The 27,496-nt window shown below is 45.0% G+C and overlaps 1 protein-coding gene across 5 annotated transcripts in view; it reads left to right on the top strand.

Annotated features, from left to right (window-relative positions):
- STOX2 (storkhead box 2) overlaps positions 1-27,496 on the top strand; it is a 195,778-nt gene that overhangs the window by 83,277 nt on the left and 85,005 nt on the right. The window contains exon 1 of one of the 5 annotated variants that reach the window (XM_055567438.1): positions 6,028-6,396. The exons of the other annotated variants lie outside the window; for them this stretch is intronic. Coding sequence (XP_055423413.1) covers positions 6,231-6,396 — 166 coding nt within the window. The 5' untranslated portion in view covers positions 6,028-6,230. Of the gene's footprint in view, positions 1-6,027; positions 6,397-27,496 lie in introns of those variants that run through there. 5 annotated transcript variants of the gene reach the window in all.

The raw sequence follows: 27,496 nt of genomic DNA, 5'->3' as shown, positions 1-27,496 counted from the left end.
TTTGGTAGATTTACAAGGGGTGTTTGCACATGAAAGGCTCTGAGAAGTCCAGCAGGCATGTTGTAACTTGAACATATCTTCTGAACTTAGGGTTCTTTTTAGCCTTGTTTACTTCTCCATATAGAAGAAAAGAGGCTTCCCTGGAGGCTCAGTGGTAAAGAATCCACCTGCCACTGCAGGAGACCCAAGAGACGCGGGTTTGATCCCTGGTCCAGGAAGATACCCTGGAGTGAGAGATGGCAACCCACTCTAGTACTCTTGTCTGGAAAATCCCGTGGACAGAGGAATCTGGTGGGTTTTGGCCAAGGGGTTGCAAAGAATCAGATACGACTTGGCCACTGAGCAACAACAACCACTGAACTTACAATGGAAACTTCTTTTCAAGTCACATTTGGTAACATATCTCAGGACAAGTGTTCCCCAGAGCAAATTATCTGTTGCGAGCTGTGAACCTAAATGCCAGCGGTGTGACCACTGTGCTGGCAACCATACAGGAGTTCCGCACAGGGATTGAGCATCTTCTAAGACAGACAATACATGCTCAAGCTTTCTGATAACGTTAAAGCTAGCAGTTTGGGGTCTGGGTGAAGGAGGACAAAATATATCTAGTAAATACATGATAGTCCACCTTATTAGCTGTTTTTGGATGCCAAAATATCCCAGGTCATATGAGTGTGCATACATGAATATAGACGTATATCACGTGGGCTTCCCAAGTGGCACATTGGTAAAGAATCCACTTGCCAATGCAGGAGACTCAGGTTCAATCCTTGGGTCAGGAAGATCCCCTGGAGAAGGAAATGGCAACCCACTCCGATATTCTTGCCTGAAAAGTCCCATGGACAGTGGAGCCTGGTGGGCTACCATCCATGGGGTTGCAAAGAGCTGGACACAACTTGAGCGACTGAGCACGCTGAATGCATTGCATAAGAAATTTTCCCAGTCTTCCAGCTCAAAAACTTCTGAAACAGCCTCAGTCTCCCGGGTCACACTGTTTTCCATATTCCGTTTAGATTCATAAGTTGAGCCATACAAACGTCCGGTTTTAAGGTGTGTATATGTATGTATCTTTTGACTAAGCACGCTTTTCAGATTAAATTGTTAATATCTTTTTCAAATTGTATTTCAAGAAGCAGCAGAAAGATGAATGACCATCAGACTCAGAATTCTGATTTTTTTAAAATATTTATTTATTTGTTTGGCTCTGCTGGGTCCTGGCTGGGGCCTGTGAACTCTTAGGTGTGGCGTGTGGGAATCTAGTTTCCTGATCAGGGAAGCAGAGACTTAGCCACTGGGCCACCAGGGAAGTCCCCAGAATTCTGATTTTTATTTAACAAATATTTTAATCACAAAGTTCGATGCACATGTCACAGCATACATAAATATGTAAGCACCCGTTTCCTTTCTGCAGACTCAGCTCTCTTACAATACCAAAGGGGGACTTTTTGTGTACAGCAAAGATCACTTATAGATATTTAGATCTTCAGTGAATGTTCAGTGTACTAGAGATACAGATTCAAAATACCAAATTTTCCCTTATAGAGTTATAACTTGGAAAACCAAAATTTCCTTCAGTTTTTATAATCAACATTATTTGTTTGTACATTTGGTATTTTAAAGATGATCAAATAAAAACTGTAACTCTCAGTGGGCCTTTGAAAAGCACTGGATCAACTCAAACTAAAGACTAAAGTCCCTTTACTCAATAATTAAAACACAGTTATGAAAGACTTCAAATCTTTCAGAGTACTTAATCAGGCTTCCTTAGTCTTCATATCTGAGCCAGTTACTCTGAGCCACTGGGCACAGCGATGAACAAAGCAGAACAATGAACTGCAGTGAACAAAATAAAAGTATCCCTTGCTTTCATGGAGTTTACATACTTGTAACTATTATATTCATTCACCTCTTATAAATCTAATAAACCAAAGTTTTAAATGAGGAGCATATCAAAGTCAAAATTCTGACTTTCAACTTAAACCTACAAGTCTAAAATCAGAGTTGGCCCTTGAACAACACAGGTTTGGACCACCCAGTTTCAGTTATAAGTGGGTATTTTTCAATAGTAAATATTAAATCTGAGAACTATGGGTGGGATGGCAGCTATAAATTATACTTGAATTAACTCAGTTGTTTCAGGGCCAACTGTATACATTTGAATTAGAATCACAAAGCAAATGTTTGTCTATTTAGTGTCACTAATCTATCCGATATGTAAATACCAAAGGTACAAATGATTCTTAAGCCTGATTAAAAAATTACAAATACTATGAAAGTGATTTGCTATATCGTTTTCTCTATTTAATTCTAAACTGTCCTACTAGGAACCACTGGGATTACACAGTTGAGCTTGCTTAATGAACAGGTCATGACCCAGATACTTGATTGTCTCAAGTAGGTTGAGAGATTTGAAACTAGGACTAGAGACCTAGAAGTTGTGTATGACCAGAGTGAGTCTTTCCACAGGACGGATGCACACACCGAGTCTGATTTTAACAGTGGCTCTAGTAATGGGACTCCACCTCTACGTGGCATTGGTTTCACAAGATGTTGTTTGCTAGATTCAAGTCTTACCTTCATAACTTCTTTTGATGTTGCCACTTACTTTGGATGGATAATTTCTTAACAGCCCCAATCTCCTGCTTTACTGATTTGACTCAGCTAAGCCACCCTATTTACAGCCTGGTTCTTCTGTGTCTGGCTATTTGGCTTTGGCTCCGAGAACGTTCTCTTGAGTATGGACACTGGGTGATATCACTGCTCTGCAAAGTGGAGTTGTAACTCTCCTCCCAAAATAACTATCAACCCACCCTCATTCCTTCATACCAACAATGAATCAGTTTTTCAGTTTTAAGTCATATGATTCAAATTCAAATCAAACCCTCCAGAAGAGCCCTGGATGACCCCTTCCCTAAACAAATTCCCTCTTCTAAGCCCTCTTTATATAGAAATTTTAAAACTATCATTGCTTCTTTGCTTAAAACCCTTTATTGGCTCACTTACTACAATAGAATTCGAAACCCTAAACAGGCCCTGCAAGCCCTTGCATGATCAGGCTCTTGGCTTCATCCATGATCTCATCATGTGCCTTCCCCTTATGCTCCAATTCCAGCCACACTGGCCTCCTTTCACGTCTTCCCACGGAAACCGAGATGCTTTCCTACCTCAGGGCCTTTGCATGCACTGTTCCCACTTTCTGAAACATCATTCTCCCCACTCTTTGCTTGGATGACTCCATATCCTGTAGGTCTCAGGTTAACCATCATTTTTTCATAGAGATGATTCTTCTTTGTAGACCTCAACACAATCTGTGTATTTATTTGCTTACTACTTAGACCTTAAGTTACATGGGGCCGTGTGTGGTGTTCTGTTTGCCTAGCACCCATCACAGCATATACTAGTCAACAATCCCAGTAGCAATGTGTGTGTGTGTGTGCTCAGTCACACAATTGTGACCCCATGGACTGTGGCCCACCAGGCTCCTCTGTCCATGGGATTTCCCAGGCAAGAATACTGGAGTGGGTTGCCATTTCCTCCCCTAGGGGACCCTCCCAACCAGGGATCTAACCCAGGTCTCCTGCATCTCCTGCACTGGCAGGTCTTTACCGCTGAGCCACTTGGGAAGCCCACAGCTGTCACAGCGATCTCCACTGGCCTTCAGTCGCAACTACTGTAATCATTCATAGAACCACTTTTGGCTCATGGGAGGCAGAGTAATTGTTTGTTGAATTGGATTGAGATATCTAAATGTCAGTATCTCAGGCACCCATTAATACAATTATTTTTATTACCTTTATGGTTCTTTACACATTTAGTCTTCTATAGCTACTAAAGCTGGAGGCTTTCTGTTCTTAGCTGTCCTCTTACAGTAAAGAAGACATTTTAGCATGCCTTTTGGGGAACTGTCCTTTTCTAACTTTTAAAAAATGTCACTGAACATTAGCTAATTGGTGTAGGGCTGGTACTAAATCTGGATTAGTGTAAATACACGTTCTATAGGCTGCTTAGTGATTTTTATTTGTTTGTTTACCCTAGTTTCCCGAGAGAGGCATATGAGTAACCCTAGCCCCAGGTGGCAGCCCGGAGATGTTGAATGCAAGTTCTAGATTCTATCATGTTTGTGGCTTAAGCTCCGCCCTCTACTGTGTCGTTCTCCAAGAACCTTGCCCCCCTCCCCCACCCCACCCCAAAATTAATGCCTTGGAAAAGCACCGAATTGTGCCACGACTCCGGAATCTTAACCGTTTAGGACTTGGTGGCTTTTTTTTTTCTTCGCGGGGGAGGGGCTGTTTGTTTGTTTGTTGTTGTTGTTGTTTTTTGCGGTATCAGCCCGATCATGGCCTCATATCCCCGTCTCTGTACCTTGGCACCTGCGAAGATGAAAAAACAGCATAAAATACTATTTTGAACGTTGCATCGTCACTCACGGAAAAAGGCGCAAAGGCGTAAGAAAAATCGGCTTTATTTTTGTTGTTTACAACACCTAGACGTTTTTTGGAAACCCGAAGGAGAAGGGCAGGGTTGCTGGGGAAACGGCCGTAGGGCCGCGCGGTCGGGGTTCGCCGCAATGTGCCCGCGCGTCTGCGACTCGGCGTGACCCCCGCGCCCCTGGCCCTGCGCCCCGGTTGGGGCGGCGCATAGCCCCCTCCTCCCGTCCCGCGCCGCGCGCACTGTTGTCCTTGAGCGATTGGTTGGTTGGACCAGAAACAGCTGTGCAGAACTGAGCCGTGCAGAGGGGCTGTGGACCTGAATGCAGGCTGTCGGGCTGGGAGTGACTGACCCCGGGGGCTCGAGGGAGAGAGAGGAAGAGTCGGAGCCGCCTCCGCCGCGCTCTCCCGGCAGCGTGGAACCAGGTGCCCGGGCGCTGGCGGCGGTCTGAGGAGCTCCGGGTTGGCGCCCCCTTCCCCCGGCTCAGCTGCCTTCGGGGTTGGTGCAGGTGGGGGCCAGGCAGGGCACCGCGGATCGCCCCGTTCCCACTGACCAGTTTCTCTTCCTTTCTGCGAGGGGGAGGCGCTAACCGTCAAAAAAATGTAAATATCCAGGCGCGGACTCCGGGCTGGGGCACCAGCCGAGTTCCCAACGCCGCCGCCGGGTGTTTTGCATGGAAATTGAGAAGCCAGACAGGCTCGGTGCTCTAACTTAATGCAGCTCGGCGATTAGCAGGAGGCCGGGCACCTTCCCGGCTCCCTGTCCATCAATAGCCTTTCTGCGCGCTCGCGATCGCCGAGCCTCGGTGCCGCCGTGCGGGGTGTCGACCGGCAGATGCCGCATCCTTGGCAGCCATGGCTCCCGTCGCCGCCGCGGCCAGTAAGTAGGAGCATGCATGTGTAGGGGGGGGCACATGAGTGTCGGCGCGCGCGCGCACACACACACACACGCACACACGCACGCACACCACCCCGAGCCTCGGAAGGAAGGAGGAAGACCGACGAGGCGCTGCAGTTGCGAGGACGACTCGGGCTCTTCGTGAATTCGGCAGGAGCCGGCCTGGCGCAGCTGCTGACTGCAGAGCCTGCCCAGGATCGTGGGCACACGCGCCCCCAACCCCCTCACCCGAGCCTCTGGAATGAAGACTGCCTCCCGAGGATTGCAGGGGAGGCAGAGCCAGCCCGCGCCCGGGACTGCGGGCCGCGCGGCCGGTAGGCCCAGGGGGACACGACTTGGACGCTGTCATCCCCACGCCTCGCTCTGAGCCGCCCGGTGCCGAGAGGGTCTGTCGCCGCCCCCTCCGGCTTCCCGGGCGCCCGATCCCGGGTCAACCCCGGAGGCCCCGGCTTCCTCATTTGTTTGGGGCTTTTGTGCCGGGGGCTCACAGTTGGCTAAGCACTCCAGCGCTGAATCGGGCCATTGTCTGCGCTCCCATTGCTTCCACGCTGCAAGTCTCGGCGCCCCCACCCCGCCCGCCCTGCTCCCCGCCTCCTCCTGGCCGGGGAGCCTCCTAACGTGCCTTTCCCCCCCCCAGGAATCTGGAAGCTATAAGCCGGGCGGATTGCAAATGAAGTGTAATGCATTGTGGGACGTGTGTAAAATCGGAGCCTTCGCCGTGGGGGTGTGTGGGGGCGTGGGGAGGGCCGGACCCGCCGCTGGCGGTGTAGACGCCGACGAGGAGGGGCTGGGAAAATGAGCTCAGAGTCCGCCTGGGTCGTGCCCGCCGTAGACGGATGAAGCCGCGCGCTGCGCCCCGGCGCTGAGGCCCGGAGGATCGGGGGCGGCGGGTCGCCCTCTCCACCATGAAGAAGACCCGGAGCACAACCTTACGGCGCGCCTGGCCTAGCTCGGATTTCTCGGACCGGGCCTCGGACCGCATGAGGTCCCGCAGCGAGAAGGACTACCGCCTGCACAAGCGCTTCCCCGCGGCCTTCGCGCCCCAGGCTTCGCGGGGCTACATGACATCAGGTTGGTAACCGCGTTTCTGCCCCCGCGGGCCGGGGCCGCAGGGCGTGCTCGGGTCCTTCCCCGGAAAGGGACGCGCGGTGATGGATGCGATAAGTTATAGGGAACGCAGGGGGGGAAAAAATTAGCTCCCATCCACCATTTTGTACCTCCGCAAGATCCACAGCAGGCCCTCTCAATATGGGGTTGGAGAGCTGTTAGTTAGGTAAAATCTGGGAAGGGGACGCGCCAGGCGTTTTGGCTGCACAGATAAATGACCGCCAGCCTGGGCGCCCAGCCTCCCTGGGCTCGTGGAAGAGCCGGTGTCCGCGGTTGCCCTCAGTACTGGGCTGGCTCGCTCCCGCTCGGTGGCCAGTTATTATATCCTACCGGGTATTTAAACAGCCCTTCTTTCTTACAAGGGAACAGGTTCCATGCACAGTTTTGGATGGTTTGAGTCAGGGGAGAGGTTGCAGTCAGGCTGGTCGGCTTGCTTGCACGCAGGGAGCTGTATCGCGGCTCATTGAATGTATTCGGTGGGGTAATGGTGTGTATGCGGATTGAATGCTCACATGATTCTGCGTGCATTTAACATATGTTGCTTTGAATTAGGTTGTATGGGAAGAATGGAGGCTGTGTCATGTGTTTGCATGCCAGACAGGAAGGACAGACAGGATGGTAAATGAGGATGAAGGCTTCAGAAAGGGTTGCGTCCTAAAACGCATAGAAGCCTTTATGAAGGTGCCAGTTAGTTTCCTTTGGAAATGCAGCGGAATGGCTTTGCTTGTGTGTCTTGGGAACCCAGGGATAAAATACCCGAAATGCTGAAGGAGGAGGACTGTAAGACTGTTTTCTCCTTGTTTTTTTCTTACTGTTCACTTGTTGACTACTTGTATGTAGCGATGTGTAAGACACCAATTTTGGTTGATTTGGTTTTCATTCCGAATGAATTCATTTTCTTTGAAACAAAATGTCATGGAAGAACTGAGATTATATTTGAAAACACATCCTGTACCAGACCATTTTAAATCCTGGGAAGATTGCTTTAAGCTTACAGTTGGTACTTAAAGTGTAGCTCTACTATCTTTCTCCTAAAATAGCAAGTTTTTTTTTTTTTTTTTAAACCTAGGCCCAGTATGTCATGCTTTAAAAGTGTCTTATGACCGCACTTCCATGAGTAGAAAACCTAAATAAAATAACCATCTTTTTTAAATTGCAAAATCTGGTGACATAAGGATGTACTGTTTTGGCAATAAGGCTCCCTTGATTTTCCTGGTCATGAAAAGCCAAATTTGTAAAGGAAGTGAGAACTACAGTTTATGCTTCAGTAATTGAAGTCAATCACTGCTGTGGTTGCTTTATTCTTCAGGCCGGTGGCAGTAAATTTTGAAATACAGCTAAATCCAAATGTAACCTCAAAACACGTCTGTCCATAAACCCATGTCTGCTCTGGGTGTTCAGATAATCTCAGGTTTCATATGTTTGAGGTTTGAATGTCTTCATTCCACTCTGAATGGTTCCCCCTCTTTTCTTTTTGCCCTGTCTTCAGGAATCAGTACTGATACGAAGTGTGAAGCTGGAGGGGGGCAGGTGGCCATCATTTCTTCCACAGACCTGCAAGACTCTGTAATGCTTTCAGGCGCATTCCCATGGAGCCCATTCTCATCTCCCTCTTGGCATAGCATCATTATGATCACTGTTTCATTCTTTGCTAAAGAACTTCTCTGCTATTGCCAGTTTTGCAAGGTATTTTTGAGGGCTTGAGGAAGAAGCTTTTCATTTTCTTTGATTCTCTTGTTTCATTTCTTGCTGTGCACATGGTAAGCTGGTCAGGGGATACTGAAGGATCAGCTCTTTCAGGCTGGTGGAGGTCTATGTAGATTTCACATTAGCTTACTGTTGAGAAAAGAAAACCCAAAGGTGGGGGAAGAAAAGCTGTGTGATTCATTCAGTATTTCATGGAATCTCCCCTGCCTCAAGCAGAGAGCCTTGCTAGATTCTCATGGGGCTGCAGGGTTGGATATAATATAGTTTTGTCCAAGGATGAAAGTGGTTATTTTTTCTTTGTTTTAATTATTGTCCAATACATATAATAAAAGGGGTTGGGGCTCATGGAAGGATCTAATAATTATTAAACAAACTCCTCCAATAAACACTGGGAGAGTAGGTGCAATCTTATATACACATCTTTCTGGGGGAGATTGGAAGTAGCTTATCAATTTCCTTTCCAAATATAAGTGTTGATAGTAATAGGTGGTATATTGAGACACTTGGAGATCATGTGGGAGACGTTCTCTTCCCCTTAACAAATGTAAGAAAATCCATTTGTATCAAGTTAGTGACTCTGGGTGCAAACAGAGCCTTTGTCATTTAAAAATGAAATAGAAAATGAAGCAACTTAGAAACAAATGAGGCTTTTCATATTTCTTCTGTTTGTCCAGTCATTTGGCATAATAGCCACTAGTGTTTATCGTACTTCTTCTCAGTAAAAAGAGATTTTGTTGTTGGGTTCAAAGGACAAGATAAGCTTCTTCAGAGAAGCACTAAATGACTTAATTTCAGTTGAGGTATTTTTAGAAATCCCCATCCGAAAAAATTCCTTAAAAATATTGTGAAAATCACTTTTTTTTTAACTTTAGGAAAGGAAAGAGCCTTAGAAGTTTTAATAGTTCTTCTTTTGGTCTGGCTTACTGTCACACAGTAGGTATTTCAAGTTTAAATGTGTTTATTTAAGGCAAAATTACAGGCATTCCATAATAGGTTTCTAATGAGACAGCACCTTTTCAAACAGTCTTTTCTTCACTAATGCATAATTACCAGTTTGAAATGTGATTTATAGCAATAGGCTTGACATTTAGCCTTAGCTTTTTCGTGTACCTTCCGGATAAACTACACTTAAGCTCAAGAGGTTAGAATAGACACATCTAAAATTTAAAGAGATCCTGCAAACAGAGGGTTAGATAGAGAATTCTGAAACTTTAAATTTTAAAGACTGTGCCTTATGTGACTATTTCAGCCCCCAACTCCTGCTACCAAATCAAAAATAATCCTAAGAATTCACAGGCCTCCTGGCAACCAGCAAGTTCACAGGCCATGAGATGTGTTCATTGTTCATCTTGAATGCTAATTTCCCAAAGGTGGTTTCTGGGCAGAAGGGGAAAAATCTTGCCTTTTGTTTAAATCAAGATGAATAACATGCATCCATGATCTGAATAAGAAAAAGGGTTAGGTCAAATGAATGTGGGGTTATTCTTCCACAGTTTCTGAAACTAGAAATTATGATATTACTTAGAAAAGTAAAACTCCCCACAAAGAGGCAAGTAGCTATATAATCCTTGCTGCTACTGCTAAGTCGCTTCAGTCGACCCCAGAGACGGCAGCCCACCAGGCCCCCCCGTCCCTGGGATTCTCCAGGCAAGAACACTAGAGTGGGTTGCCATTTCCTTCTCCAATGCATGAAAGTGAAAAAATAAAGTGAAGTCTCTCAGTCGTGTCCGACTCCTAGCAACCCCATGGACTGCAGCCCACCAGGCCCCTCCATCCATGGGATTTTCCAGGCAAGAGTACTGGAGTGGGTTGCCATTGCCTTCTCTGGCATATAATCCTTAGGGCTTCATATATGGAAATGTGCTTACCTACCTTCATGAAATGATTTTCAAGGCACTGTACCTTTGTTAATGAAGGAGTTAGAACTTTCTCTGTTAGGACCTTGTGAACTGTGACCTCTTTATGCAAATGATGTGGCTGACTTTTAACTTTCTTCCCTCTCCTCTCCCCCTGCCCTGGGGCCAGGGCAGGGGGCAGGGGTCAGGGGAGAGGGGGTAGCTGCTTCTTTATATTGCACATGGCATGCCATCAAGTTTGGGGACATTTCATTGATAAAGATTGGAAAGCAATTTTTTTTCCACTATAAAGGTTCTATGGCGCACATGCATGAAAGGTATCCTTTATGAACTCGACATCCCAAAGTCATGGTACTTTTCGAGGGATACTTGTCATTTGAAAGAAAAATAAGTCAGAGAGTTTTGAAGGATTTGAAGAGGAAGCCCCAAACTGACATCTTGAGAAAATATAAGTCAGTTTGGTCTGCTGATCTAACTAATGTGAATCAGCGGGGAGGAATGGCCAGGACACCACCTTGATGAGTTTATTAGTTTTCATTTTTTAGAAACTAATTCTGGGGCACAGTGGATGATGTGTCCCAGTTCCTTATGTTCTGTTATTTTGAGAGATGTGGGAGTTTTCTGGGAGTGGAGGATGGGCACCCAAGGTTCTAATCTGGGCCTGCCCCAAACCGGCTGTGTCCCTGGTGGGTAACATGACGTCTCCCGTCTGTAATGGGCCCTCCTGGCCCACGTTTCCATCACAGGATTGGGCTCCGTGGAGGCTCTGTATTGAGCAAGGCCGAGATTTCTGAGCGCTTACACAGAAATTGTTAGAAATAACCTTTGCCCTTTCTTCTTATTGGAGTCATGTGCTTCCGTACCTGGGGTGTATGGAAAGAGTGCTCTTTTGACGACGGAGTCTTATTTCCTGTCATCCCCAGATGTTCCATTAAGTGACTGCATTAGGGCTTGTCCTGGTGACCAGACTGATGGGAGTAGGGGGGATGAGGGACGAAGCCCTGGCAGGTTGTGATCATTTGGAGTTTTCATAAACAGCATCCTGTTGCCTCCTGTTCCCTCTTTGTGGACATCCATTTCCAGCCTCGCTGCTCCAACTGTGTTTTAATTTGAAACTACCTGTGTTGACTCCTTGCATCAGGCCCGTGGAAGTGAGGAATATTACACTTGGTGGTGAATGACTTTATTCTTTATTTCCCAGGAGAACGTGAATGTGGTTGCAAAAGGTCACCTCTCTTGGTATTTCAATATCTTTTACACTCTTGTGAATGTTTTTATTTGAAAAAAGGAATATGAGTATATTGTATAAAAACCTTAGCATTTTTATACCTCCAGAGCAATTATGGCTTAAATTCTCTCTACCCCAGAGAGTTAGGGCAGTTCAGACACTGGTTTGTTCTTTGGTACAAGATTGCTTATGCTGAGTGCAGACAGAACCAAGGAGCGAAGTCTGGTTGGACCCTTGCTGGTGGGAACGCATGCCGACTTTCACAACTAGGACAGGTTTTGTGGATCAGCCATAGAAACTGCATGAGGCCTGATCTGTCACGTTTAGAGTAGAGGTTCTTGTAGTTTGTAAGAATTTAGACTATAGACTCTATAATGTAGCCCTCACCAGTTACATGAGAGAGAAATGACGTGGGTAATTATTTTTAAAGTACATAGTAAACTTTTCCTTAAGTAGTTAATCTCCAGTCTATTTTTATTTGACGTCGGAATGCACAACCAGTTGGCCAGAACATCCCATTGATTTCTACCACCTAAATAGTTCTAAAATCTGCCCCTCCCCCTTTTACCGCAGTTGTTTGAATCTTCTTCTGTTCTATCAGGATGTCTTCTAAACGGACCATGTCCAATTCATGCTCCATGTGTCCCCAGAGGGACTTTTTTATTTTTTTAATCCCTCTTAAAGCAAAACTGATCCTATTCCTTTCCAACTCTTTTTGATGTTTCTCTTGCCTATGAATGAAGTCTGAGACCAAGGCTCATCATGGCGTGACCTGCCCTACTTTCCCTTCCTTTCCTTCCCCCACCCACCCTGTGTTTCAGGCTCTGGAATCTCTCTACCTTTGGCAACATCTTGTTGCTGTTTGTGTGCCTTTTGTGATTTATGTCACTCCACTGAGAATGTGCTCTCTATCTTTAAAGGTCTGAGATTTAGCTAATGTATAAAGCTGATGCTGTTGAGCCTTCCAGAACAAGCTCAGATAGCCCTTCTCTTTCTACAGCACGTCACTCACATGACATTTGTTTTCTGCGTGTGTTACAGCAACATGGTTCCATTGTATTGCACCTCGGGTTTGCTAGCCAGTGAATCCCTCAGTCTTGGTATTACGTGTTTGTACCAGCCATAGAGCTTGGCATATATCAGGGACTCTGGAATTGTGTATTGGACAAATGAATAAAACATGGCTTCTCTTTAAAAAGTTTGTTCGTTGAAGAGATATCTTGAATTCCTAATGTGAGTCATCCTTTTGTACTCACGAAGATTCTACTCTTCAAGGACCTCCTGTTGTGGTTGGTAGGACCAGCTCTCCATGAGTCAACCATTCGAAAGCAGTACATACTGGAACATAATCACGAGTTAAGCGGGGTGGTTGATATGGCTGGTGTAGGTGGAACAGGAGTTTAGAGAAGAGATGCCAATACAGAACACTGCCTGGAGGGGGGATTTCCTTGCTTATTGAAGGACTGGGTAAGAGTTGAGGAGACAGAGGAGGAGCAGGACTGGGGGAGTGAGTATGAACCAAGGCATGCAGCCGGCAAGGAACACATCAGCATGAAATTTGCCATTCTGTAGCTGTGGGATGTAACTAGAAATAATGTGTAGCTCGGTCAGGCAGGATCTTGAAATGTAGGTGGGATTTAGAATTTATGGGGCAGAAATTAGATTTGTGGGTTTGGGAGAGAAACAGTGAAAGGAGCGTCTTAGGAAGAGGGGTCTGGGCGTGGCTGGCAGGGTAGATGGAAGAGATGAGAGTTGGGAGGCTAGGAGACCAGCTGGAAGGTGGTGGACGGGACAGACTGATCAGGCAGTAGTGTGTTGAGGGACCACCCAGAGCAGTGTTTCCCAACGCTGCTAGGCATTAGCACACCACGCTTGAGAACTTGTAAACCGTGTCCACATACCATCTGTGCCTTTATTTATGTAATAGTTCTGTTGAACTCTACCCACTTTTATATTTAAATGGATGAAAAAAGAAGCATTTTTAACTTCATGTGAAATAATGGGTTTCATTTGACAGTTGTTTTCCTGACCCCCTTTACAATTATTATTATATCACTATCTCAGTAAAAAAAAATGATCCAACCAGATACCACCTGAAATGTGGTGGTACCACCACTCACGTACCTGAGTGGTACTCACGCCTCATAGTGAGAACTCGTATCAGCCAAAAAAGGACGGATGAGTGTGAAGGGCAAAGGGACCATCTGTGAAAAGAAAGGACCTGGCTGTTCCTTTGTAAGTGACTGGATTGAAGAGGGGAGAGGAAATCAAAGGTGAATCAGAGATTTTTGTTGGAAGAATGCAACACATGACCAGGAGGCTGGGGGGAAATGGAGCAGATGATGAGATCCATGTTGGACTTAAAGAGTTGGTTGTCTAAGCGGAGAAGTAGGTACACATGTGATGGGGTAGTTTGGGGGTCACCCACTTAGCAGTGTTAGTGAGAACATGGAAATACCTTAGCCGTTGTACTTCCCATTCTGCTTCTTCAAGGGGAACAGATGACTTGCTTATTTTTATTTCCAGCAGATGGAAGGTCAGTTGGATTCCGTTAACGTTGGATCCTACTTGGGTTTCTGAAAACCTGCAGACTCGAGGTTAGGATTTAGAAATCATCTGCTCTCTTTTCCTAAAAGTAAAGTGCTTTTTAATGCTTGCATTTGTTTGATTAGTGTTTGCACTTACTCAGAAGCCCTTGTGTTGTTGATACAAGGGATATGCTTTTGGTATCTCTAGTTCAGGTTTGAAAAGAGTTTAGAGCTCTGCAGGCAGCAGCACAAAAGACTAGACCAGCTATGTAAATAATGTATATTTCAAACATCTGTCATATACCGATTCAGTGGGAAATTTATGGCTTAGGTAACTCATATACACAGTTAAAAATCTCCATTTATCTTCCTATGTAAATCCATGATGGCCCCTCCAGGCCAAGTTTTCTCTTTTTAAAGATAAAAGAGAAGTATTTGGCAGGTGCCTGTGGGCATTAGAGGTAGCAGGACTTATGCCCAGCCCTCTCCTTCTGATGGCCGTAGTTTCGGAGAGAGGAACTGTCTACTTTGTAATTAACACCCCCCACCTCAGCCCTACTGCAGATTCCTGTCTAAGCTGATTCCCCTCCGAGAGCTCATAGACCATTTATTGCCTTCGGCACATCCAACTTTTGCTTTGAAATCATTTATTTCATTATTAGATAAAATGAAGGCCCCTATAATGATTGAGGTACCATGGATAACTGTCATTTTTTTGGCTGCCCAGCAGGTGAACTCCCTCCCCCTGTCTGTGTATCTCCCCACTGTTGTGAGTTGAATGTCTCCTCCCCAAAAGATAACGTCCAAGTCCTAACCCCTGGTAACCCTGAAATATGACCCTATTTGGAAATAAGGTCTTTGCAGATGGAATTAAGTTGAGATGAGGTCATACTAGAGTCAGATGGGTCCTGCATCCAGTACGGCTGATGCCCTTATAAGAAGAACAAAGAGACACAGACACAGAGGAGACATCCATGTGAAGGTGGGGGAGAGATTGGACTGATGGGTCTGCAAGCCAAGGCAGTATGGGGATTGCCTGGAACCTCCAGAAGCCAGGAGAAAGGCGTGGAAGGGCTTCTCCCCCAGAATCGCCAGATGGAAACAATCCTTTGGCTCTTGGCTTCCAGAGCTGTCAGGAGAATAAATTTCTCTTTGTTTTAAGCCACCCAGTTTGTGGCACTTTCTGTCAGCAGTCCTAGGAAACCAGTACACTCACCCCATGGACCTTGGGACCCCATGGACCCCATGAACCTCACTTCCCTGTGGAGACTGGCCCGCTGTCCTGGCCCGCCTGCCTTGTGGTCATGGTTTCACCAAGTGTTCACTCCTTTCCAGACTCTGCATGTGGCACTTGTAGGGCAGTGAGGTACGGTCCCTGGGTGGTGGTGGTGTGGCAGCAAGATGGTATTCTGCAGGCAGTGTCCCGTGTGTGACAGGGTAGACAGTGCCCGCTGCAGAGTGGTTTGTGCGTGGCGTGGCTGCCATGGCGTTCTCACTGAAGTGGCTCTGAGTTCCAAGCCTGGGTCTCCAGGCCTCCCTGTGATCTTGAGTTTCTCAGTACTTTTCAGTAAATTCCTTTTCGGAGGGGCCATGTAGCAGAATGATTTAGAGCAGACATGTAGTTCAGATCGCTTCATAATCCAGCTTTTCCAGTACTGAGTGGCTAAACTTGGACGAGTTACCTCTGTTTTGCAGGGCCTCAGTTTCCTTACCTGTAAAATGGGAATAATAATGGTATGTATGTATCCATGCGGTTTGGGGTGAATTATGTGACTAATAGGCGTAAAGTATTGCTTTGGTTCCTGTTGAATAGAAATGGAAGAACCCCAAAGGAAGCAAATAGAATCTCAACAAGGCCTCACAATCGTCACTTCAAAGTATGCTGTCAAGTGTAAATTGCGTATAAGCTACATTTAAAAAAGTACAGTTAAGTTTTGCTCTGCAGCTACGTTGTCTTCATTTTTGTAAAGACTTCAGGGCCCTTGTTGTCCCCTCTTCAGTAAGACCCAGTGTCCCCTCCACCTCGCGTTCAGCTGCTCTCCTCTTTGGCCTGATGAAGCCGTTTCTTCTCTGTGCTCCCGAAGCTTCCTTGTGCGCCTCTGACATCATGGACACACCTGTCGTCATCTTCTTGTCTCATCCTCCCTCTAGACTGTACACCCTTTGTGAACTTGGTTCTAGTCTCACTTGGTTTTGTTCCAGCAGTTGCTGGGTAGGTAGTAGGCTTACAGTAGGAGCTGAAATGTGCATCTATGGGGACTCATTGTCTTGCTTGCATTCCTGATAGTTGCAGTGAGAGCTCTGACCTCTGTATTTCCTTTCTGTAACAGCAGTCATAGTTAGTCTCCTGGGGAGTGATGATGAGAGGCCCCCAGGGTCCTTGTACCCTATCAGTAATCCTGACCCATTCTCACGCACTACGCCGAAGGAGTAAACTGGGGCACTCTAGATACCACCGTCCGGTACCTGTATAAGCTTCCATATTGGGATTTCAAGCATTCCAGCATGGATCTTTGATGAGATTATAAAACAATATAGCTTTTTGGAATCCACCAAATTTCTAGGATAAAACATCCCTTTAGATGCTGGAGCTTATAATGGGGCTTCCTGCGAACCTAATGAACTCACTTGAATTTTCATTTTGACTGGTTTTAAAGTAATTGAAGGGAGTATTTGAACCTTTTTTTTTTTTTCCTCCTACACTTACTGACTGGTTATGTATAATGAAGACAGTGGACTGCTGTTGGTAAACTGTTTTTTTTGAAAAAAGGTTTTTTAAAAAGTCTCCTTAGCCAAGGATCTGGACATGCCCAGAAGAGCTGAACAGTGAAGATGGTCATAGCCTCAGGTGGATTTTTCCATAATTGAAATAGTGGCTTCTTATGTTCATAAAGTTCCTTTATGTAGTGGCAGGCTTTTAGATTAGGGGCTTTGATTTTACTCTTCGGCCATGCTACACAGCAGGTGGTGTCTTAGTTTCTGGACCAGGGGTTGAACTTGCACCCTGTTGCATTGGAGGTGAGGAGTCTGAGTCACTGGCCCACCAGGGAAGTCCCTTGATTTAGGGCTCGGAAGTGAGACAGGATGTTGGTATCCTGGTACCCACTTTCTACCTGTATAATCTTGGCAATGTATCCTCTGCTTCTCATTTATAAAATGAGGATAAAGTAGTATCTAATGTGTAGTTGCCATGTGGAGTAAATGATCAAATGCATGCAAAATATTAATAATTAGCATCGTGCCTGACACGTAGTGAGAACTTAGTACTTTTTTGCTGCTGCATTGTTTCTTTGGGTACAAAACTCTACAAGAGTGACTTGTTCCTAAATATTTTATACTTGAGCCATGTAGAAGAAGGGACATGACAGATAACTTGTCCAGGGTCGATTGGAGTTAAAAACAGCTTTCAATCTGATTCTTGTACTTTGGTCCTCACTTAATCACAAATCAAATATTCCGTTACCCCCTGACTTGGGCATTTGATCTTCTAAAAGGTTCACAAAATTATTCATTCATCTAAGTGGGTTCACTTGTCTCTGAGTTTCCATCTTAGGAACCAGGGTAGAGAATCGTTGTTTTCAACATTCCCATGAGATAGAAATCTAAGAGAACTTGGCTCCACCTGAAATCGGGGAAATGCTGCCCTGTCTAGCATGTGTGTGTGCTAAGTTGCTTCAGTCGTGTCCAACTCTTTGTGACCCTATGGAGTTGCCCACCAGGCTCCTCTGTCCATGAGGTTCTCCAGGTAGGCATAATGGAGTGGGTTGCCGTGCCCGCCTCCAGGGGCTCTTTCCCACCCAGGGATTGAACCTGCAATCTCTTATGTCTCCTGCCTTGGCAGGTGGATTCCTTACCACTGCGCCATCTGGGAAGCCCATGTTCCTCCCTTAGTGACTTTTAAATAGTCAGGCCGGTGCCCTGGAATCTCAGGTCAGCATGTCCCCTTGGGTTGCGGAAAGGGGGTGCTACCCTTTGGGATCCGCTTTTCGCTTGTGTTAATATTTCAGCAGCTTTCCTTTGAGCAGATGGCTTGGCAGCAGGACTCGGGGCTCTGGGATGACAGACTGAGCCGGGGAAGGAGATGAGGGTTTTCCCTCCTCCGCAGCTTTCGAAGCTGCCACCACCTCCGCCTCACCTCACTGTCGAGGCAGACACGCGGAGCATGGCCGGCCAGGATTTGGGAACTCAGAGCTTCCCGTTTTTTTAACACATCACCCCTCCCCAGGTCTCCCTTCCTTCAGAGTCCAGGGGAAGATAACTGCAGGAGAACCTGAAGTATATATGAAGTAGCTTGCCTTATATGGCTGTGGCCAACTCATTGAACTTCAAAAGCCTCCTCTAATTATAGCTCCACAGTAAGACAAAAGCCGTGGCTTTTGTGGGCGAAAGCATGGTTTTTGGAGACGGCAGATCTTGTTTTCCCATATGCTGTACCCTGCTTGGTTGTGGGTGGTTTCAACATGTGGAGAATTTCAAAGAACATTTGTTCGGGATGCCAAAGGCATAATGAGTGGTGGTGTACCATCCTGAGCCGAAGGGCCAGAAAGGAAGTTTTCCATTGTCAAGTGCAGCCGGAGGTGGGAAAGTGCGTTCTCCCCAGTGGAGCCGTGCAGAGCATCGCTGGGCTGGGCTTGATGCTGAGGCCTCCTGCCGTGATGTGTAGACAGGTCCCAGAAGGTTTCTGTTCAGCCTGGCAGTGGGAAGCCGGAGGTCAAAGGTCCCAGGCCATGAGCCCAGGGTTTCCTCTGTTGGTCTGAAAACAGGCTTCCTATCAAGATAAGAGTTCCCAGGGCCTCCTAAAATGTAGACATGAAGAGGGGGCCTTTTAACCCTCAATTCCTCCCTCTGCCCAAGGAAGGGAACCATTGTTTATTGAGTATGTACTTGGTACCCGCCAATGCTTAATTAAGAATGACCTCATTTCGTCTCAGAACAGCCCTGGGAGGCAGTCACCAGTGAATATTTGAAGCATCACAGGCCACAACCCTGAGATTTTATACACACACACACACACACACACACACACACTCTTAAAATCTTGTATGTGCTTGACTATTAGTCTACATGCTTGTTGTTGTTGTTCTGTTGCTCAGTTGTGTCCAACTCTTGGCGACCCCATGGACTGTAGCCCACCAGCCTCCTCTGTCCATGGGATTCTCCAGGCAGGAATACTGGAGTGGGTTGCCATTTCCTCCTCCAGGGGGTCTTCCTGACCCAGGGATCGAACCCACGTCTCCTGCTTTGGCAGGATTCTTTACCACCATGCCATCTGGGAAGCCCAGCATACGTGCTACCTGTTGGTAAAATTAACTTCTGATTTTTAAGTAAATGTGAAGTATTTTCTTTCACCACTCCAGTGGATCATCTTGAACTCGCTGTAAGGAGCCCGTTGGAGAGGCCTGGCTTGCACTGAGAGGAGAGATTTTAGAGTTTCCTGCTTACTCTAACAAGTCTAACCTCAAGTATTTGTGTATGTCATTGGAAAAAAGAATCCCAGCTCTGCCAGCTGATGTTCTGAGAGTTACCACGCTTTGACCAAAGAATAGTAAGAGTCTCCTAAAACCTGGCAGGGTGTCCGGGGGTGCATGGGAGGCTGTTGCTGGAATATTCCTGCGCTGCTGTTTCTTAGGCTTCCTCCTCTTATCACTGTAGAGGGGGTTTCTCATCCTTCTGCTATGAGCTCCTCGCTGTCCTAATTGGCCCATTGTTATCAGGAGCTGTCCGTCAGTATGGTGAACACCCCTGATTTTTTTTGGAGGAGATGAAATCCTTGGGATTGCACCGCTCTTAGGTCTTACTTGGTACGAAAGGTACCTGACAACCACGTTTGAAACTTCAGATGGAAAGAAGTTCCCCCACGGAGACATAATTTCATTCATTTGTAAACCATTCTCTTCTGCTGACTCATTTTCTCTGAACTCCTTTACTTTTTCTGTTAGGAAGAACTGGAGAAAGATGAGGTTTCATGCAGTCTAACTTTTGCCATCTGTTGTTGTAAGAGTTTATGCTGAGCAGTTATTCTGAGCATCCCAGTAAGGCCAGGATACAAATCTTGGAATAATTTGACAGTACCCCACCCAGTAATTTAAAATTATGCTATCGGGGTCAAAAAAGGGGGAGTTCCATGGGTCTGAATGATATAAGATACCATGAAGTCCAAGGTAATCAAGACATTAATAAACTAGGATTTTTGGTGAATATGATTTTTACAAAGTATCGATATTTAGGGGCCTTCCCTGGCAGTCCATTGGTTAAGACTTTGCCTTCCAATGCAGTAGGTGCCAGTTCAATCCCTGGTCAGGGAACTAAGATCCCACATACTTCGTGGCCCAAAAAATGTAAAAAATGGGAATTATATTGTAACAAATTAAAGACTTTAAAAATGGTCTGCATCAAAAAAAAATTTTTTTTAAAAAGCATGGATGGTTAAAATTGAGTAAATGAACCATATCTTTAATGAGGAGGAGGGCATGGCAACCCACTCCAATATGCTTGCCTTGAGATTCTCCATGGGCAGAGAAGCCTGGTGGACTATAGTCCACGGGGTCGAAAACAGTTAAACACGACTGAGCAACTAAGCACAGCAAGAAGTCAGTTAATCAATTTAGAACACATCAGATATGTTTTTTGGGGGGGAAAAAAACTGTCCTTGTGATTTCCCCATAGGAGTCACTGAGAAAATCCTGTACAGTTTCTCCTAGTTTTTCAGTGGTCAAGAAGGAGGAGTTCAGTCACCCATGGCAACGGAAGGAATGTGAACGATAGGAATGGGTAATCTCCATTTAGTACCTCTGCTGGTAGGAGGACTTGCAAAATCTAGCACCTGCATAATCCTTGGAGTATGTAATATTTAAAGCAATACAAATACAGGAGCAAACTCCTATCCTTTAGAACATTTAAAGAACAGCCTCAAAGTTTTATGATATACAGTTATTTTTTTAAAAAGCAAAAATTGGTTTTACACACTATGTAGTACTTTAAAATTATATGTCTTTTTAACCAACACCCCCTCCCCCCCACCATGTTTTATGGCTGATTAACTAGTGAAGGCTTAATTCTCTATGTACTAGACTTTAAAATAGCAAATATGTATAGCACAAAGTTGTCAGCTCTTAAATTAAAAAATATAATTTATAGTTTTTCTGTATTTTTAACATTAGGATCAAGGCACCGAGATAGATAAACTCAGGATGAAAAAGATCGTTTCCTTGTATTCCGTTTCCTAAGATGAATTTCTTAATATTTGCATGTCTATGGTTTTAATTTTTTGTTGCCAGGAAGGCAGTCTGGGAGAGATTTGACTGGTAAACCCACTTCTTTAAAGAAAAGGGTTTTAACACTCTGCAGTAAGTTAAACATCCAGAAATTACATTTATCTGAGCTAGAACTTTCACAGATTCACTGTGCCCTGCGGCTCAGGTCAGGAAGATGCTGCTTCAGCTACAAGCATATTTGACTCTGTAAGGCTCATTCTTGGGGCTTCTCTGGTGGCTCAGATGGTAAAGAATCTGCCTGCGGTGCAGGAGACACAGAAGATGTGGGTTTGATCCCTGGATTGGGAAGATTCCCTGGAGGAGGAGATGGCAACCCACTCCAGTACTGTTGCCTGGAGAATCCCATGGACAGAGGATCCTGGTGGGTTACACTCCTTGGAGGTCACAAGGAGTTGGACACAACTGAGTGACTAAACACACACACAAACACACACACAAAATAAAACAAAAGGGTTCCTGTTTCTTGTGCTTTTCTTTGAATACTGTATTCTTATTTTTTCCCCCAGATGAGAGACATACTTCATGATGGGTAATGTCAACTTCTGATTATTCAAATGCTATTCCTGTTCATGGCCTGTGACAGGAGGCAGTGCTATGGGATATAAAGATAGGAGCCCTTCCCCTTGGGTTGCTTGCATCTCCTTGGAGGTGAGCTGCAGAGAGCAGAATGCGGGACTTATGAAAAGGCCCAAGTTCCCACCATGAGCTGGTGCGTGGGCAGCACTGGGTTGTGGTGTGCTTGTGGCTACTGGCCCTGAGTTGTTACTGTCCTTGCATTCTGGATATCCTCACCTGCGCACAGCCCAGACAGGAACATTCTGTGCCGACTGAGGCTCCGGGACACCGTTTGTGCACCAGCATCGAGCTGGTTCCTTCTGCAGAATCATCCAGGGAGCTTGTTAAGCAGATACGCATCTTGGCGTCATTCCTCCAGTATTCAGATTTGTAGTTTTGGGATGAGGGCCAGGGTTCTGTGTTTTTAGAAACTCCCTGGGCAATTCTGATGGACAGTTGGTTTGGGGACCACTAATTTTGCATTCCTCTCTCAGGACTATGAGCCTCTCCGCTGATTCATTCATTTATTCAGTCACTTCCTCTCACATTTAACAAACTAGTACCCAGAGCTTGTGTGAAGGTTTGAGTACGTGGACTTGGCTTTAGAGAATGACCATCAGTTCTTGCCTTGGAGAAGCCCACAATCCCCTGGAGACTCGTGGAGGCGGCTGCAGGACGCTGTAACACAAGGTGGAGGAGCTGAGTAAGGGGTCCCAGAGCAAAGCAGGAGGGCCTAATGGAAACCTCGGAGCCAGGAAAGGACCTCAGAAGAGGCACAGGGAGCCCTGAGTTGGCCCTCAAAGGTCCGATGGGAGTCAGCCACGTGGTGAAGGCTGTGGGGAAGAGAGAGGCTGGAAAAGGGAGGGTCCCCCTGGGCAGACCTCTCCTTTTGGAGGCTAATTGGGGATAATGGGAGATGACGACCAAAGGGAGCCGAGACCACAACCTGCAAGGGTCTTAAATTTCAAACAGAGGATCTGCAGTTTCAACCTGAAGGTAATAAGTCACAGAACGATTTCTGGGACGCTGGGATTTGCATTTGAGAGGGATCATCCTAGCTCAGGACGGAGGATGGGCTGAGGGACCCAAAGGAAGAAGCTGGTAGGTGGAGAGTGGATACAGATGTGCTCATAGGGGTAATGGGGTCAGAATATTGAGGAACCTCGAGATGATGGTGTCTTGCTCTTCCTGGAAGCAGGAAGTCGGCCATTGGCTATGAGAGGTGGAAGAGGTGCTAGGCGAGATGGTGAAGAGTTCTAATACTGATCGCCGTGTTGGTACCAGAAAAAGGATGTGCTGTATGGATTGGGGAGCCATGTAAAGAGCCCAGCTGGGGCTGAAGACCCTGGCTTTGTGATGGCATTTAGTTTCTGTTGTCGTTATCGATGATAAACTTCTTTTTTAAAATTTGTATTTATTTATTTGGCTGTTCTGGGTCTTAGTCCTGGCACTTGGGATCTTTGATCTTTGTCGTGGCATGCAAACTGTTAGTTGCGGCACATGGGATCTAGTTCTTCGACCAGGGATCGAACTCCAGGCCCCTGGCATTGGGAGCATGGAGTCTTAGCCACAGGATATAAGCAACTTCTTTATTTGGCTGAAACAGACGTTCAGCTGATAACTTTTTTACCTGTGCAAACCCTATCCCACAAGCATGTTATTGATTCCCATGGAGAGGCTAGGAAGTCAGGACTGTGCGGGCAGCTCTTTCCTCATCGTGGGCAAACAGGAGTGAGAAACTGGGTTTCCATGATGCTGACAGCCAACGGCAAGTTTAAGAATTCTATGTTGCTGGCGCAGTGATCGTTCATGATTTTTGTTTTGTTTTGTTTTCTGTTGAATATAGGCTGTTGACTTTTAGATGGCATTTAGTTTTCAAAGTTCTGGCTTCTCGGCCTTTTGGCTAAGATCTAGTATGGGAGCTTCCCAAGTGGCACAGTGGTAAAAAATCTTCTGCCAATGTAGGAGACGCAAGAGACACAGGTTCGATCTGTGAGTTGGGAAGATCTCCTGGAGGAGTAAGTGGTAACACGTTCCAGTAGTCTTGCCTGAAAAGTTCCATGGACAGAGGAGCCTAGCAGGCTGCCTTCCATGGGGTGGCAAAGATTCTGACATGACTGAGTGATTGAATATAGTTTTAAAGCTAATTTAATTTGATTGGGTGTATTTTCATGACTGGTAGTCTTTAATCTGAGTACAGAAGTGGAAAAACCAGACATGTGGACTTTTCTGAGATTGGCACTTGGCCATGCAGAAGGATCAGGAGTGATCAGAAGGCTGATCTTTTCTCTCCCTGTATCGTGACCTGTGAGTGAGGCTGGAGCTGATGTCTGATTTGGAGGTGGGGCCTTGAGGGTGGATGGGAAAGTGATTTGTGGATTCAGCTTAATCCTCTGGATAGCATTGATAGTCTGATGATAGTGTTCTAAATACTTCAAAGGTGAATCCAAATTAAATTTGGGTTGGCAGAAATACAACAGGCAAAAAAATTGAATCTTATTCTCAAGCTAAGTTGTTCAAAACTCACTTTTTAAGTTGTTTTAAGAATAATTGAAATCTGAATATGGTGCCACTAAGAATGTTTTCCTAAGAACCATTGGTGTTATTCTCTAGCTCTACTCAAGAAAAACTGATCATCTAATTAGGTCTTTGTCAGAAGGAACTTGCCATGTATATAATGTCCCACACTAGACAATGTAATAAATATAACTGGAACTAGAACTGCACTAATTTGGGATAATTAGGAGGAAAACTTGTCAAAATAAGTGAAAGACTTAAATTTTATAGAATGTTTAATGAAATGGAGTCATTACTTTCATGTCCTTAGGCTATCTAACGAATGGATAAATTATTTATAATTAGCATATCAATTGTTGCCACATAAGACATTGCTCCTTTATTATTTGAAAGCAAGTTATTTTTCCCTTCTTCAGAAATTGATATGGTCCCTTGAAGCCTCATTAATGCTACTTATTTATACTAGCTAAAGATGACCTTTAGCCCAGCCCTATTCTGTAATCCCCAAATTCCAAATTGGTAGATTTCAAATTAAAGTAAAATTTTGTTTTATGGGAGAATGAGGTATTCTGAATCCTTAAAGACTGCAAGGAGATCAAACCAGTCAATCCTAAAGGAAATCAACTCTGAATATTCATTGGAAGGACTGATGCTGAAACTCCAATACTTCAGCCACCTAATGAGAAGAGCCGACTCATTGGAAAAGACCCTGATGCTGGGAAAGATTGAGGGCAGGAGGAGAAGGGGGCAACAGAGGATGAGATGTACATGAGTTTGAACAAACTTTGGGAGATAATGAAGGACAGGGAAGCCTGGCATGCTGCAGTCCGTGGGGTCGCAAAGAGTCAGACACGACTGAGCAACTGAACAGCAAAGACATCTTGGGCCTTTTGCTTTATATTTAAAAAGAAATACCTTTTTCTACCATCTATATGGGAACAGATGTTTTTAAAATTCATAAATAATACCTTAAAATGCATAATATATGCACATGACATATTTAAGAATAATGAATTGCTCAAGATAAATTTAAAAAGTAAAATTAAAACAATGAAATCTAAGACAAAAATAAATAATAAAAGTCAAAAATAAGTAAAATATTCAAAATGGTAGTATTTACTGTATCCCAGAACAAATAAATAATAAACACATTGTTTTCCTCAAAGACTATTTCAGAATTGGTGATGATAATGTCCTTCATTTATTTGGGAGCCTCCTAGATACCAATTACATTCTTCCATTTAATACAACAACCCATCCGGTGAAGTTGGTACTATTATTATATCAGTATGCTGTTGAGGAATCTGGGGTTGGACATTGCACATCTGATAAGCGGCCAAGCTAGGATTCAAATCCAGATGTAAGTTTTCTTAGTAAAAAACCTTTAATGTGTTATCTTCCAGCTTACAGTTAGAGTAAAGCAAATGATGTTTTTCACCGGATCTGTAAAAGAATTAGGAGATGGAAACTGGGCAGTGAGTAAAATATCAGCCTCCTAGGAACAGAAAGGGGAAGAGTTGTGTTTAGTGCAAAAATGGCAGCGTGGTGTGAGGATCAGAACAGGACATGATAAGGAGTATTTATCATTGACCTTAATCTTTTTTTCTAGCCAGTTATCAATTCTTTGCACACACGGACTTTCTTGTTGTTTTTCTGAACGTAGAGTCGACATCAAGTAGTGACTTTGGGCCCGGTTTGGAGAAGAGTGCCTGAGCTTGGATACAGACTCTGCATGTCGCCAGCTTTGCAGTCTGGCCTCTCAGCCGTCACTAAGATTATAGTCTTTTTTGTGCAGCGTATAGGGTGAGACCAAAAGACTATAAACCTGTACCCTGTATATCAAGTAACTGGCTATAATTAAATTCAATGCTTTGTGCTATTTTTTGATTCTTTGGTGACATTTGCCTTCCTTCAAAAAACCCAGTACATATTTAGATACAAGTGTTTTAGGAATTCAGGGAAAAGAATGGCCCTTGGTCTGGTGGGTTTAGAAGAAGTATGTTCCCTCTCTTTATACTAATTACGTGCAGATATGTTGGGTCACGGAGAAGGCAATGGCAACCCACTCCAGTACTCTTGTCTAGAAAATCCCATGGACGGAGGAGCCTGGTAGGCTGCAGTCCATGGGGTCGCTGGGAGTCAGACACGACTGAGCGACTTCACTTTCACTTTTCACTTTCATGCATTGGAGAAGGAAATGGCAACCCACTCCCATATTCTTGCCTGGAGAATCCCAGGGATGGGGGAGCCTGGTAGGCTGCTGTCTATGGGGTCGCACAGAGTCGGACACGACTGAAGCGACTTAGCAGCAGCAGCATGTTGGGTCATTCTCTATCTGAGTGTGTCTTTGAGATAGAATTTCTATCAATAACCGGTTGATTGCGTTATGTATATTTCGAGTATACTAAGTGAGACTGAGAAAGTGATAGAGTCTCTGGACATAGTCACATCTGGTTCTTCTGAGCCTTTTGGAAGCATTAAAACCAAATGAACAAAGAGGCTCTTTGCTAAGGATTGATACATCTCATTTCATCCCCACACGTACCCCCAAAAAAGACCGTTTAGCAGCACTGGATGGTGGAGGGCCAAGGCATTGACGAGCTTGTACTGAAATGCGTTTCTGAGGTCCTGAAGCTGTCTTGTTCGCATTATGGTCACCGATTATTTTTGTGCATCTGGTACAACTAATTATCCTAGCTGCATAACATAAGAAGGGAATTGGTTTTCAGTATTCATTTTTAAAGCTTAATAGAATAATAGAAGGTATATTTCTTTCCTTTTTCTTGTGGGAGGAAGAAGCTATTTTTTAATGGCATCCATCAGTATTTCTGAAAACTTGGTCTGAATACTGATACAAAACTACAATGTTTTCTTTCTTTCTCGAGTGATGATCCAAGAAACAGATGACTTCTGTAGATGTCCTTGTATCAGAGAGACAGAGCATGAGCCATAATAGAAATTTCTACTGGGGGATAATGAAAGTGTCTTTTAGAATCAAAATGGCCTTTAAAATATTTAAGCTTGAAACTAGAGTTTGTTAGTTTGTTGTTGAAATGACTGTATTAAAACCAAACCCTGGCTTGCTGAGTAACTTTTCATTGTAATTTCCTGAAAGATCTTCATTTATCATCTACTACAATGTATTCCGTATAGAGTGACCTATTCGTGGTACTTTTCTCTTGGTTTATTCAGTGATCTCTAGCGTCTATATACAAGCAATATTTTAGGTCCCAGGAGTCTAAGGATGGTAAAAAACTCAGGCTCCTCTTCTTGTAGATGCTACAGGCTGCTGCTGCTGCTGCTGCTAAGTCACTTCAGTCGTGTCCGACTCTGTGCGACCCCATAGACGGCAGCTCACCAGGCTCCCCTATCCCTGGGATTCTCCAGGCAAGAACACTG

Source organism: Bubalus kerabau, chromosome 2 (assembly GCF_029407905.1).
Source record: "Bubalus kerabau isolate K-KA32 ecotype Philippines breed swamp buffalo chromosome 2, PCC_UOA_SB_1v2, whole genome shotgun sequence".
In the NCBI taxonomy this organism is placed as follows: domain Eukaryota; kingdom Metazoa; phylum Chordata; class Mammalia; order Artiodactyla; family Bovidae; genus Bubalus; species Bubalus kerabau.
Note: the sequence above shows the minus strand (reverse complement) of the source record. Positions and strands in the feature narration are given on the sequence as shown.